General features: G+C 52.6%; 1 protein-coding gene across 1 annotated transcript; it reads left to right on the top strand.

The window, feature by feature from the left end:
- The first annotated feature begins 51 nt into the window (after positions 1-51).
- CALML4 (calmodulin like 4) lies at positions 52-12070 on the top strand. Its single transcript, XM_008016118.3, is given in 6 exon segments — positions 52-226; positions 228-285; positions 377-407; positions 6177-6317; positions 8251-8439; positions 11754-12070. Coding segments are annotated over 6 exon segments (585 nt in total). The 5' UTR covers positions 52-158; the 3' UTR covers positions 11852-12070.
- The last annotated feature ends 485 nt before the right edge of the window (positions 12071-12555 follow it).

Below are 12555 nucleotides of genomic sequence, written 5' to 3'. Positions count from 1 at the left end.
TTGTCCCTTTGCTGCGGCTTCTGGAGGCGGAGACTCTGAGCCCAGGGAGAGCCTTCCGCGGCCCCGTTTCCTCAAAAATCCAACCTGCCCGGGTGGCGGGTCCTGAGCTGTGCTCAGGAAGCTGGAATCTGACCCTGGTGGCGTCGGGCCCGGTCTCCATGGCAGCCGGGCATTTATTACCCGGGCCTCCACCCAGCTTGGCAGACTTTAGACTTGAGGCTGGAGGAAACTGAACGCGGTTCTGGGAGCAGCGAACGCACGGGTGGCAGCCGGGGCCCCAGGATGGTGAGTGAGGGTCTGTGTGGGCCTGGCCAGGGCTGGGGGTGTGAGCCTCAGGTGGAGCCCTCCCCTGACTGCTTTCCTTTCTCTGCTGCAGGCCAAGTTTCTTTCCCAGGACCAAATTAATGGTAGGTTGGGTTTGTTCTTTAATTAGCAACTCAGCAAAACATGGGTCTCATTAGGCAGTTTGCTCTGCTCATGTTTTCTTGGTGGGAAGGAAGGTGGCTGGGCGAGAGCTGAACCCGCCCACGGGGCCAAGAGCTGCAGGGAGGCGGCCGTCGGCGGGCTGGGGGTCGGGGGTAAGCCTCCAAAATAGAAATGTGGCTTTCTACATGTCAGTGTGATTTACAAGCCAGGGCGCTAAGACAGAGCCCACTAGGTTTCCCTCCAGAGCCTGACCAGTTGGATTTGGGGACTGAGGGGACTGGGGATGGAGAGAGAGACCATTAAAGGTATGGCTGACAGCAGGGAAAGAGGAGGGGCTTTGTAACTGAGACAGAACAGAGGCCAGGTTTGCACTCTCCGGCAGGATGCGTCTACTCTCTGGGCCTCAGTCTCCCTATCTGTAAAATGGGAGGGGGTCCACTGAGTCCCCTTTGCCCTGGCATCAAGCCTGGTTTGGGTGTGAGCACTTCATTCCCTGGGTCCCCTACTCTGCCAGCCCTCGACCAGGCTTCAGTTTCACACTGTGCAGGCTCTATTTCCACAAGGCCAAGAGCACAAAGGGTTGGGTTACAAAGAACTCAGGGGCCCAGACCTGAGCCAGGGGAGCCTCATGACTGCAGCCACCCTATACCTGGCAGGAGAGGCCCAGGAGGCACAGCCAGCTGCTGCTTGAGGTTGTGACCCTGAACCTGTCCCAACAGTGGACGTCAATGGGCCTGAGAGTCCCCCCAGGCGTCCCTATTCCTCCAGGTCTCTGCTGAAACATCGCCTTCTCAGTGAGTCCTTCGCTGACTACTGGAGCTAAAATTACAGGTACCAAGGCCGGGCGCGGTGGCTCACGCCTATAATCCCAGCACTTTGGGAGGCCAAGGCGAGCAGATCACGAGGTCAGGAGTTCGAGACCAGCCTGGACAATATGTTGAAACCCCGTCTCTACTAAAAATACAAAAATTAGCTGGGCATGATGGCGGGTGCCTGTACTCCCAGCTGCTCAGGAGGCTGAGGCAGAAGAATCGCTTGAACCCAGGAGGCGGGTTTGCAGTGAGCCAAGATCGTGCCACTGCACTCCAGCCTGGGCGACAGAGTGAGACTCTGTCTCAACAAAAACAACAAATTACAGGCACCTTGGGCCCTTGTGATCCAGGGCAGGGTCCTGAGAGCCCAGCCAAGTGGGGTTAGGGTTACCCAGCCAGGAGTTCCAGAGTTCTGGGTATTCTGAGCTTGGTCTAGAGGGGCAGGAATTGTGAGCTCCAGGTGGGCACCTCCACGTAGACCCCTCAAACTCTTTATCCCAAGAGGAGGGCCAGGGCAGGAGCAGGGACTTTTAAAACACAGGGCCTGGGGCAGCACCCTCTTGTCCAGGTCCAAAGGTGATACTGCATGGTGGACTGAGGGCTGGAGTTCAGCTCTCAGCCTCAGCACCCTCCCACCCATGCCTGGTTTTAAGGCTCACTGACCCTCCCTCCTGGGATGGCCAAAGCTCCCAGAAGGGAAGAAGGTAATTTATCTTTGTATCCCAGTATCTGACACCAAGAAAGTGGCCACCAGTGTTTAACGAGTGTATAAAAGACTGGACGGGGTGGCCTAGCGAAGTGGAAAGAACAGGGGCTTTGGAGGCAGCAGACCTGAAGCCTAATCACCCTGAGCCTCGGTTTTCTCACCTGTGAAATAGGGATATGCCACCTCACCAGGCTGCTGTGAGCCAGGGACAGAGGGAGATAATGTCAGTTACGTGCTGGACGCTGGGCCAGGCACAGGCAGGTGTCACCCACATGTAGGCTGGGGCTGGCTCACTACAGCTAGCAACAGCCATTTTTTAGGAATTTTGCAAGCAGGATGTTAAAGCCAGCCATTATTAAATAATGTAGGATCAAACAATGTTTCAGTCCCTACATCTATCTATACAGAAAGTTAAAAAGACAGCCCTATTGTGATCAGTAGAGCTGGTGATTTCAAATAGGTTTCAATTTAATGAATGTATTTGGTACAAGGGTGAGAAATAGTTTAACAGTAGATCACATCAGATTTTTCATTGGAAAAAGAATCACACTCATTGGCATGCAGCTTCATTTGTCAAATCATGGTCGAATCAAAACTATAGGTTGGCAATGGATATAAGAGTTGGCAAAACTTGGGCTGGGCACGGTGGCTCACATCTGTAATCCCAGCACTTGGGGAGGCCGAGGCGGGTGGATCACCTGAGGTCAGGGGCTCAAAACCAGCCTGGCCAACATGGTGAAACCCCATCTCTACTGAAAATACAAAACTGGCTGGGCGCGGTGGTGCACACCTGTAATCCTGGTACTTTGGGAGGCCAAGGCGGGTGAATCATCTGAGGTCAGGAATTCGAGACCAGCCTGCCAGCAGGGCAAAACCCCATCTCTACTAAAAGTACAAAAAATTTAGCCAGGTGTGGTGGCAGGTGCCTGTAATCCCAGCTACTCAAGAGGCTGAGGCAGGAGAATCACTTGAACCTAGGAGGCAGGGGTTGCAGTGACCTGAGATCAAACCACTACACTCCAGCCTGGGCAACAAGAATGAGATTCTATAAAAAAAAAAAAAAAAAAATAGCCGGTCGTGATGGTGCATAGTGCACGCCTGTAATCCCAGCTCCATGGGAGGCGGAGGCAGGAGAATCGCTTGAATCTGGGAGTGGAGGCTGCAATGAGCCAAAATCATGCCATTGCACTCTAGCCTGGGCAACAAGACTGAAACTCTTTCAAAAAAAACTCATTTGTGGTAATCAAGTGGCTAGATGGAATTTATTTATTTGAGACAGAGCCTTGCTCTGTGCAATTGCTTGATCTCTGCTCATTTCAACCTTCACCACCCAGACTCAAGGGATTCTCCCACCTCTCTCTCCTGAGTAGCTGGGACTACAGGCACACACCACCACACACAAAATATTTTTAAATATTTTGTAGACATGAGGTCTTACTATATTGTCTGGGCTGGTCTCGAACTCCTGGGCCCAAGTGATACTCCTGTCTCGCCCTCCCAAAGTGCTGGGATTACAGGCGTGAGCCACTGCGCCCAGCCCTAGATGGAATTTATAATAAAGAATAATGTACATTTCCGTATTATTTGTAAATTCTGTGCTACACATCCTTTATGTTTGTACAGTGCAGAGGACACAAGTACATATATGATCAGAACTGATGGTTAAACATCCAGCACAGCTGGTGTTATCCTAGGCCTTGCGCAGGTCTCTTTCTTGTCCCGGGGGATTTGCATTTTCAAAGAGAAGACTTAAAGGGGATTTTTAATCCAATTCATTTAACCCAATTAATCCTTTCATTCAACAAATGTTTGTGTCCCTTCTTTGTGCTAGCCCCGTTCCAGGCACTAGAGCTACAACAGTGAACACAAAGACAAAAATCCCATCCTCACGGGGGTCACCATCGAGGGAGGGGAACGTGGTGAAATATAGGTGCTAGTATGTTAGAGGGCCGACCTGGCAGGAGGAAAAGCAGGAAGGAGAGCCAGGAGGTGAGGAGGGAGAGTGGAGAGAGGGTGGAGGAAGGGGCCAGTGGGAAGCCCAGGTGGGTCTCCAAAACCCTGCTGTCTGTTCCAGTGCAGGAATTCCAAGTTCACCTCTGGCCTTCCAGGTCTTTAAAGGCGTGTGAAACAGGGAGACAGCGCATATCTGATGTGAAGGTTTGTTAGGAGGTGGGCCTCTGTTTGAGCCCTGGCGCTGCTGCTGGCAAGGACCACAGGTCCCCAGTGACTGACAGGGCTTGTCAGGGACTGGTGAAGTGCACCCATCTGCAGATCCAGGCTGATTCTGGACCCCAAGGGTGCGATGAGCACCTTCCAGCACAGGTCAGGCAGGGACGGCAGTGGGCCTCTGGCCCTCCCTCACCCAGGGGCAAACCCAGACAGAAAGACAAGGTGAGGGTGGCCATGAGAGGTCCCAGGGGCACCCCCTGCAGTGCTAAGGTTAAGCTCTGTGACTGGGCAGCCCTCTCTCTGTCCCCCTGACGTGAAGTGATGGCGTTGTCCCGTCTGGCACTGGGCCCTCTTGCAGGCAATTTCGTTTTATGGGAATCAAAGCTGGGGTCTTAGGCCAGGCTCTGGCCCTGCTTCCTCCGGGCCGCTTCGGCCCCTGCCACCTGGTCCTGTCTTTGGTTTGCCCCTTTGGAAGCTCAGGCTCTGGAACGTTCTGAAAGGGCAGGTGTGTGGGGCTGGGGGTTTCCTCTCAGTCTCTCCACAAAGGCCACGAATTTGTCTCTAAATGGTACATGGCAATCTGCCTGTCTTTAGTGACACCCCTGAAATCCTACCAGGGAGGCCTGAGTGCCTTCATTAGGGAGTATGAAGGGACCCCTGGTCTGGGCTAGGGATTTGAGGGGGCTCCTTCTACATCCTCTCCCTCACTCTGCTGCACTCAGCGTTGTTTGCCCTGGAACTGAAGGCAGTGTGGCCTGGTGGGCAGAGCTGCCCACAGCCAGGCTGTCAGTGTTGCAGCCCTCAGTGCCCTGTCTGCACATGGGAATATGAGGAGCGTGTTACAGGGTGGTGGGGATGAAGCGAGGACCTGGGGGCAGAGTGCTCAGCAATGTGAACTGTCATTGTTGCTGTCATCAGCTAAGGTGCTGTTGTCCAGGCCTCTAAGGACCCACCTGGGTGGTGTGAGAAGCAGGAGAGAGAACAGAGCCCTGAGCCCCAGCCTGGGATGGCCAGCACCAGGCCACTGGGTTCCCACGGCTCCACCCACAGGCCCGGGTTCCTCGTCTGGGCTGGATGAGAGTCTCCCTGTCCTGATGGCAGCCCCACCTACCCCCAAATCAGACGTTCAGTCAGTGTGGCCCAGGGACTTTCCCTGAACTCCCAGCTGGCCTTGCTGGGACTCCCAGGGCTGGGAGCCCGTGGGACGGCTGTGTCAGGCCAGGAGCCTGTGGGACAGCTGTGTCAGGCCGGGAGCCTGTGGGTTTAGGGGAGCCTTAGCTCCGGCTGCCTTCCACCTCTACCAAGTACCGAGGGAGAAAGGGCTTCAGACCCTGGGAGAATTTCCCAGCTGGACCCTTTGAAGCCTCTAAGAACAGGACCAGGGCCTGAGTCCATGGACAGCTTGAGGGTTCAGCAGCCTGGAGGCCAGGGCGGGGGCAATAGGCTCAGAAATGCCCCAGCTCTAATGATGATAGTATCACCATATGAGGGCCACTCTCTGCCAGGCCTCCTGGGATTTCTGGCTCTCACAGTAATCCTGAGGTCTTATTATTCCCATTGTCCAGAAAAGTTGTGTTTGCAGAGGTCCCCTGGGGGTCTAGATGCCTTGCTGTGTGTTTCTGCTCTCCACTGTGAGCCCTGGAGGGGTACTGTGCTGGGAGTTGTAGTCCTGAGGGTTGGTGGGGGGAGGGGGAGGGAGAAGGAAGGGAGGGAGTAGGGAGGAAGGGAAGAGGAGCCAGATAAAATACAGGATACCCAGTTAAATAGAATTTCAGACAACAAATACTTTCTCAATAGAAGTATATGTCCTATGCAAAATTTGGGGCATACAATTAAAATGTATTCAGTATTTTTCTGAATTCAGTTTCACTTGGCAGTCCTGTATTTTCATTTGCTATATCTAGCACCCTTGGGAGGGGAGGGGAGGGGAGGGGAGAGAGGGATGGCGGGAGTGGGCAAAAGGAAGGGGAAGAGAAAAGAGGGAGAAGAGACTGAGGACAGGGAGGGCGGCATCAGCGGAGAGTGACCAGACGCTGCTGACCCTGCCTCTGGGCTGTGCGCAGAGTACAAGGAATGCTTCTCCCTGTATGACAAGCAGCAGAGGGGGAAGATAAAAGCCACAGACCTCATGGTGGCCATGAGGTGCCTGGGGGCCAGCCCGACGCCAGGGGAGGTGCAGCGGCACCTGCAGACCCACGGGATAGGTGAGTGGTGGTGGGAACAACGGGGAGTGGGGAGGGGCCCGGCAGGTGGGTGCAGACGGTAGAGGTGTGAAAAGCTCAGCAGTTTGAGGGGCAGCTGGCAGGCAGGCCTCCTGGGGACCCAGCTGTGGCAGCCCCAGACCAGGAGTGCTGTGCCTTACTTCGGCTTCCTGGAATCCTCATAGCAATCAGTGATGCCTCATCTCACAGACCTCGGGATCTAGGCGTTCCAACAGACTTATCAAACCCAGGGAAAAGCCGCGCTGACAGCAATCCCAATGTTTTATAGAAACATTTCCCTTTGTTGAGTATTTGTCATGTGCTTACCTGCAAAACCCTACGAAGTAGGCATTCTCCTAACCTCATTTTCTCTCTCTCTTTTTTTTTTTTTTTTTTGAGACAGAGTTGCTCTGTCGCCCAGGCTGGAATGCAGTGATAAGATCTCGGCTCACTGCAACCTCTGCCTCCCAGGTTCAAGTGATTCTCCTGCCTCAGCCTCCTAAGTAGCTGGGATTACAGGCGCCCGCCACCACGCCTGGCTAATTTTTGTATTTTTAGTAGAGACGGAGTTTTGCCATGTTGGCCAGGCTGGTCTCAAACTCCTGATCTCAGGTGATCTGCCTTCCTTGACCTCCCAAAGTGCTGGGGTTAGAGGCATGAGCCACTGTGCCTGGCTTTCTCCTAACCCACTTTACAAGCAAAGATCAAGGTTTACAGCCATTAAGTTCTTGAGCCAGTGATGGCATCAGGATTAGAACCCAATTCTTCTGATACCAAAGACTGACCTAAAAACTATGCAATAGTTTTTAGAAAAACTATTGCTAGAAAAAAAAAAAAAAAATGCCGAAAGAAAACCCATCCAAGATGTTACCAAGTAGTTCTCTCTGGTGATGGGATTATGGGTGATTTTTATTTCTTTTATTGTTGTTTCCTGTATTTTCAACAATGAGAACATATACGGCTTTTCACAGTCAGAAGCAGATTTTATGTTTTGTTGTGTTTTTTTCTAAGAAAAAAAGGAGTAATTTCAGAGGCTGGGGTGGCTGTTTGCATTGGAGGCTGGACACTCAGGAAGGAGGGACTGGCCCAGGGGAAGGGGGTCTCCTGGGAAGAGCACTTGACCCAGAGCCCACAGGCTGCTGCTCAGTCTCAGGCCCCCAGCTTCCTCATCTTGTGGGGGTCACCACCATCTGCTAGGGTAACCGGAGGCCCCACTAGAGAATGCCTACAGTGGTGCTGGGATCCTGCCCTGGGGCAGGCCACGCTGGGCCCAGGTGGGCCTCTGAAGGCCTGCAGCCTGGCGGCGGGGTGCTCAGTGGTCTGATACCCCATGATCCAGCATCAAAGCGGTGGTGGTTTCCTTGATTTCTGTCTCCTCTAAACAAATAGGAAGTTGTAGTCAGGGGAAGTTTTGATTTCCTGCAGTTACATCCCAGCCAGGGCGTGTGGAGGAGGGGTTGAGGTGGAAACTGCAGTGAGGGGAAGGCAGGTGAGCAGCCCAGCCTGGGACTGAGGCTTGAGGCCCCAGGTGGGGGCGCTGATCCATCCTGGTAGATGTGCTGTGGTGGTTGTCAAAGGTGGAATGGAGACATGGACCTGTTTCCCTCCAGTTCAGGGCAGGAGGGAAGCGCTAGAAGGGAGTAGAGGAGTCCAGTCCTCCATCTGTGGATGGGACCCCGCTTTCTTGAGTTTTGGGGTGATGATAAGCATCATCACTGAGGACGTTGCTGAAATGAAGAATGTCCAGTCCAGTGAGGGGCCCGTTGTGGGAACTCGGTGGGAGAGGCTGCATCCTCTTCACTGTGACCACTGCCACATCCTGACGTTCCCTGGTCAGTGACCCTTGAACTGGATGTGCAGGTCCAGCAGGAGGCTAACTGGCTTCCCAAGAGCCTTTTTCCCCCTGCTCACTCTGCTGTGTTTGTGGGTTTCCTAGATGGAAATGGAGAGCTGGATTTCTCCACTTTTCTGACCATTATGCACATGCAAATAAAACAAGAAGACCCAAAGAAAGAAATTCTTCTAGCCATGTTGATGGCGGACAAGGAGAAGAAAGGTTACATCATGGCGTCCGACCTGCGGTCAAAACTTACGAGCCTGGGGGAGAAGCTCACCCACAAGGAAGGTAACAGCCTGGGGCCTGTCTCCCACCAGTCAGAGGGGGTTAGGAAGTTGGGAGGAGGACACCAAAGCCCGGCTGATGCCACCAGGGTGGTGCAGACCACCTCTGTTGATGCATGCACAGGAGACTGTGAGCAGATGCCATACTAGGTGGGTGCTGGAGCCTGGGGAAGAACCAGGGGGCCTGGAGGGGCACAGGGAGAAGTCTGCCAGGGTGAAGGGACAGCTGCGGGGAAACCCAGCTTTGACCCCACAGGGCAGGGCAGCTGGAGTGTGCAGTCCGGCCTCCCCCTGTGTTTAAGCTCTCACTGTGGGGCTTCGTCTAGTGCCTATGACAGCCCTGGGAGCACAAGTGCCTGCTTCTACTGATAAAGAAGCAGGGGAGTGAGTGGCTCCTGAGCAGCAGTGCGGGAGTGAAGGCAGGTCTAGACATCCCTGCCCCTCCTCCCATCACAGCAGTCTCTGCAGTTCCTGCTGAGGTTGAGTTTCCGGATTGAGGTGCTGCTTTGCTTCCTTTCCAACTCAGGCTGCTCTAAGCTCTTCCAGAAGGGGGCTCCACAGGGAACTTTGCCAGGACACTTGGAGAACTGCCGAGACAGGCGGGGTTCCTGGTCCCAGAGCCCCATGAGAAGGGGTCTCTCTGCCTTGTGCCTTCCTGCAGCCCAGCAGGCCTTCTTGCCTCAGAGCAGGACAAAGCCTGGGGTTTTCTAGGAAAGCCCTTTGTACACACTGTCAAAGGGACCCCCATGCCGGGCCATTTGCAGCCTTCGTTCTTCCAGCCTGCGGACCCTCCCGCCCAGCCCTGCCACATCAACAGCAGCCAGCCAGCTCTGCCTCTGCCCAAGGCCAGGGACCCCGACCTCAGAGCCTGGGGTTTCTAGTTAGGCTGCCCTGCTGGCCTGTGGTTGGGACAGGAGAGCTGGGCTTGGCCACAAGTGGGTGCTGAAAACAGGCTTCAAAATGATGGACTTTCCGTCCCTGGTCAAATCACAATAAACCACTGGAGGAGGGGTTTGAGGTTGTGGTTTGAATCCTGGGTGCTGGGAGACCTCTCTCCCACCTCACTTTCCTTGCTAGAAATGAGGGTACAAAATGTGACCCCTCAGGTCCCTCTGAGCTACCACTCTACAAATCAGTCTGCTCAGATTTTAGCTGCCGCCATTAAGGCACAGTGCAGAGAGTTTAAAAATTGCCTGACATAAAACTTAGCCAGGCGTGGTGGCGCACGCCTGTAGCCCCAGCTACTCGGGAGGCTGAGGCAGGAGAACAGCTTGAATCTGGGAGGCAGAGGTTGCAGAGAGCTGAGCTCGCGCCACTATACTCCAGCCTGGGGAACAGAATGAGACTTCATCTCCAAAAGTAAATAAATAAATAATCAATCGCCCAACAGCAGGCTGGGTCTCCATACCCCACTTTTCCAGGCTCATCTCTTGTGGCTATTTTCACATGGACAGGGAAGATATGGGCCGTCCTTCCCTCCCAGACCCCCTGCAGGATACCGCCCAGCCCTCTAGGCAACAGGTGGAGTCAGCAGAGGGAGCAGGGCCTTATTTTTGTGGTTAATGATCTCTGTCCTAAAGCAATGCCATGGCTGCAGACTCACATACATCTCTCATAACCAGCAGAGGAATGTTTCACAGAAACTGATGAGTTCCAGACAAGCAGGGACACCGATTTCCCTCTCACTTGCCACGGGAGATGGGAAGAATGATACCAGTAGCAGGAATCCTTTCTCTGGGCGATCGAAAGACAATTTTCAGTTTGATTAAAAAGCATCCTTGGAACGGCTGCAGGTGAAGCCTTTTCCTCCTGAGGCCTGGGATGGGCTGACTTCAGCACTGGCTTTTTATGGGTCTTTGAAGTGAGACGGAGTGAAAGGCTATTCTACTCAGGTGTCCTCAGACTCGGCACCTAAGTGCTGTCTCTCGCCCAGATGGGAAGAGGCTGCAGTGACTGGCCCTGGAGCTGATGTTGGCCTGCCCCCCAGGATGGTTTTAGCCAGCTGGCTGATCGTAGAAGCTTCTCCACAAAATGAGATGAATTAGTGTCCTCAAATTCTCCCAATACTCAGAACTACTATGAGCTTAGGCACAAGGCACGGGGATTGTACTTTGGAGAAGGCTAGTTAAGCACAGAATCACAGGATATTTTCTAGCGGACTGCAGGGGTGTGTGTGGAAGGTGTCCAGGCCTGGGAAGTTGACACAGGGCAGTGAGATGAGGATGGGCTACAGAGGCATGGTAGGTGGGCCCCAAGAGGCCACTGTGGAGAATACAAGCTGAAATGGCTCTTGCCAACGCCTGGGACAAGCTAGTATTTTATCCCAGGAATCCAGAACCAGAAGAAACAAGCAAATGAAGTTTTTTTTTTCTTTTTTCTTTTTTTTCTGGAGCGATGGAGAACAATGGCAGTCTTGTATGCTGTGAGCTCTCAACACAGTTGGATTTATTTTTCTCTCATAAAAACCCCATCCCCCAAACATACTTTCTTTTAGAAGTGATGGTAGCAGACAGTGCTTTTCACTAAGTCCTCTCGGGGTGGGGACAGGGGTGGTGAGGAGCATTGGCTTAGGGGAGAAGGCAGGCAAGTGAGGGGCAGGCTGAAGCCTGGGGCTGCCGAGGATGTTCGCTCTGCCTGCAGGCTGAGCAGGTGGAAGGTAAAAACTCCGGGACAAAGGTTTCTAGAAATACAGGCACAGGGGTCATATTTTCATGAAAAAGTAAAAATAAAAGTACAGGGTGGGCCAGGCACAGTGGCTCATGCCTGTAATCCCAGCACTTTGGGAGGCTGAGGTGGGTGGATCACCTGAGGTCAGGAGTTCAAGACCAGCCTGGCCAACATGGTGAAACCCTGTCTCTACTAAAAATAACAAAAAATTAGCTAGGCGTGGTGGCACACACCTGTAATCCCAGCTACTCGGGAGCCTGAGGCAGGAGAATCACTTGAACCTGGGAGGCGGTGGTTGCAGTGAGCGGAGATTGTGCCATTGCACTCTAGCTTGGGCAACAAGAGCGAAACTGTTTCAAAAAAGAAAAAAAAAAAAAAAGCCCAGGGTGGCATCAGTGACCGAATCCTTACCAGTACACCTCCCTACTCCCTGCCCCTGCAGAAAGCCTGATTAGCTCTAAATGGAATCCGTGGTCTCAGGAGGGCAGGGGTGGGTTGTCCCTTTCTGTTCACTGGTTTACTTCCTGGTCTATAGGAATAGTCAACTGGACACTCAGGGAAGACCTTAGGGGAGCTCCAGTCCCCAAATAACTCACTGTTTTATAATGGAACACTAAAGCCAAACTGAAAAATTAATGTGATTTATTGCAGTGGATGATCTTTTCAGGGAAGCAGGTATCGAACCCAACGGCAAAGTGAAGTATGATGAATTTATCCACAAGATCACCCTTCCTGGACAGGACTATTGAAGGAGGAGAATGCGAGAGCCTCCCCTGGGCCTGAAAACTTGGAGAGATTAATTTTTAAAAAGAAAAGTGTTCTTTTCACTTGGAGATGGCAAACACAGTGGCAAGACAACATTACCCAACTACAGAAGAGAGGCTAACTAGCAACAATAATAGATGATTTCAGCCATGCATGGTATGAGCAGATCTTTTTAATAAAAGATTTGTATTGATTTTATTAACTACCATGAGTCCGGCCCTTTCAAGCATGGAAGGAGCCTGTGGTTTGGAGTCTGGCCTGGGTTCCAGTCCTGGCTCTTCTGCTTCCCACTGTGACTTTGGGCAAATCATTTCACCCCTCAAAGCTTCAGGGCCCTCACACAAGCTGGATTCCCACTTCTTACCTCATGGAGCCTGTTGAGGAAGGATTGAGCTAATGACTTAAGGGCAATCTACCAAGAGACTTACTCTGTATTTGGGGGCTAGAACCATCTTCCATATTTCCAAGATGAAGCCAGTGCTAGCTGAGAAGCTGCAACAAACAAAAAGCTGTAACACTTATGACAATTCTTGCGGTGCCAGAGGCCCATTTACAAATTCTCGTTTCTATCTCAATAGATACAGTGACAAAGCTCAGGCTATTGGTTCATAAACACAGAGTATAGAGTGAAAACTTTGTAGAGTGAAAACACATGCTACAATGAGGCAGCATCAGCTGAGAGCAGGAA

Source organism: Chlorocebus sabaeus, chromosome 26 (assembly GCF_047675955.1).
Source record: "Chlorocebus sabaeus isolate Y175 chromosome 26, mChlSab1.0.hap1, whole genome shotgun sequence".
Lineage (NCBI taxonomy): Eukaryota > Metazoa > Chordata > Mammalia > Primates > Cercopithecidae > Chlorocebus > Chlorocebus sabaeus.
This window is presented reverse-complemented; position numbering and strand designations above follow the sequence as displayed.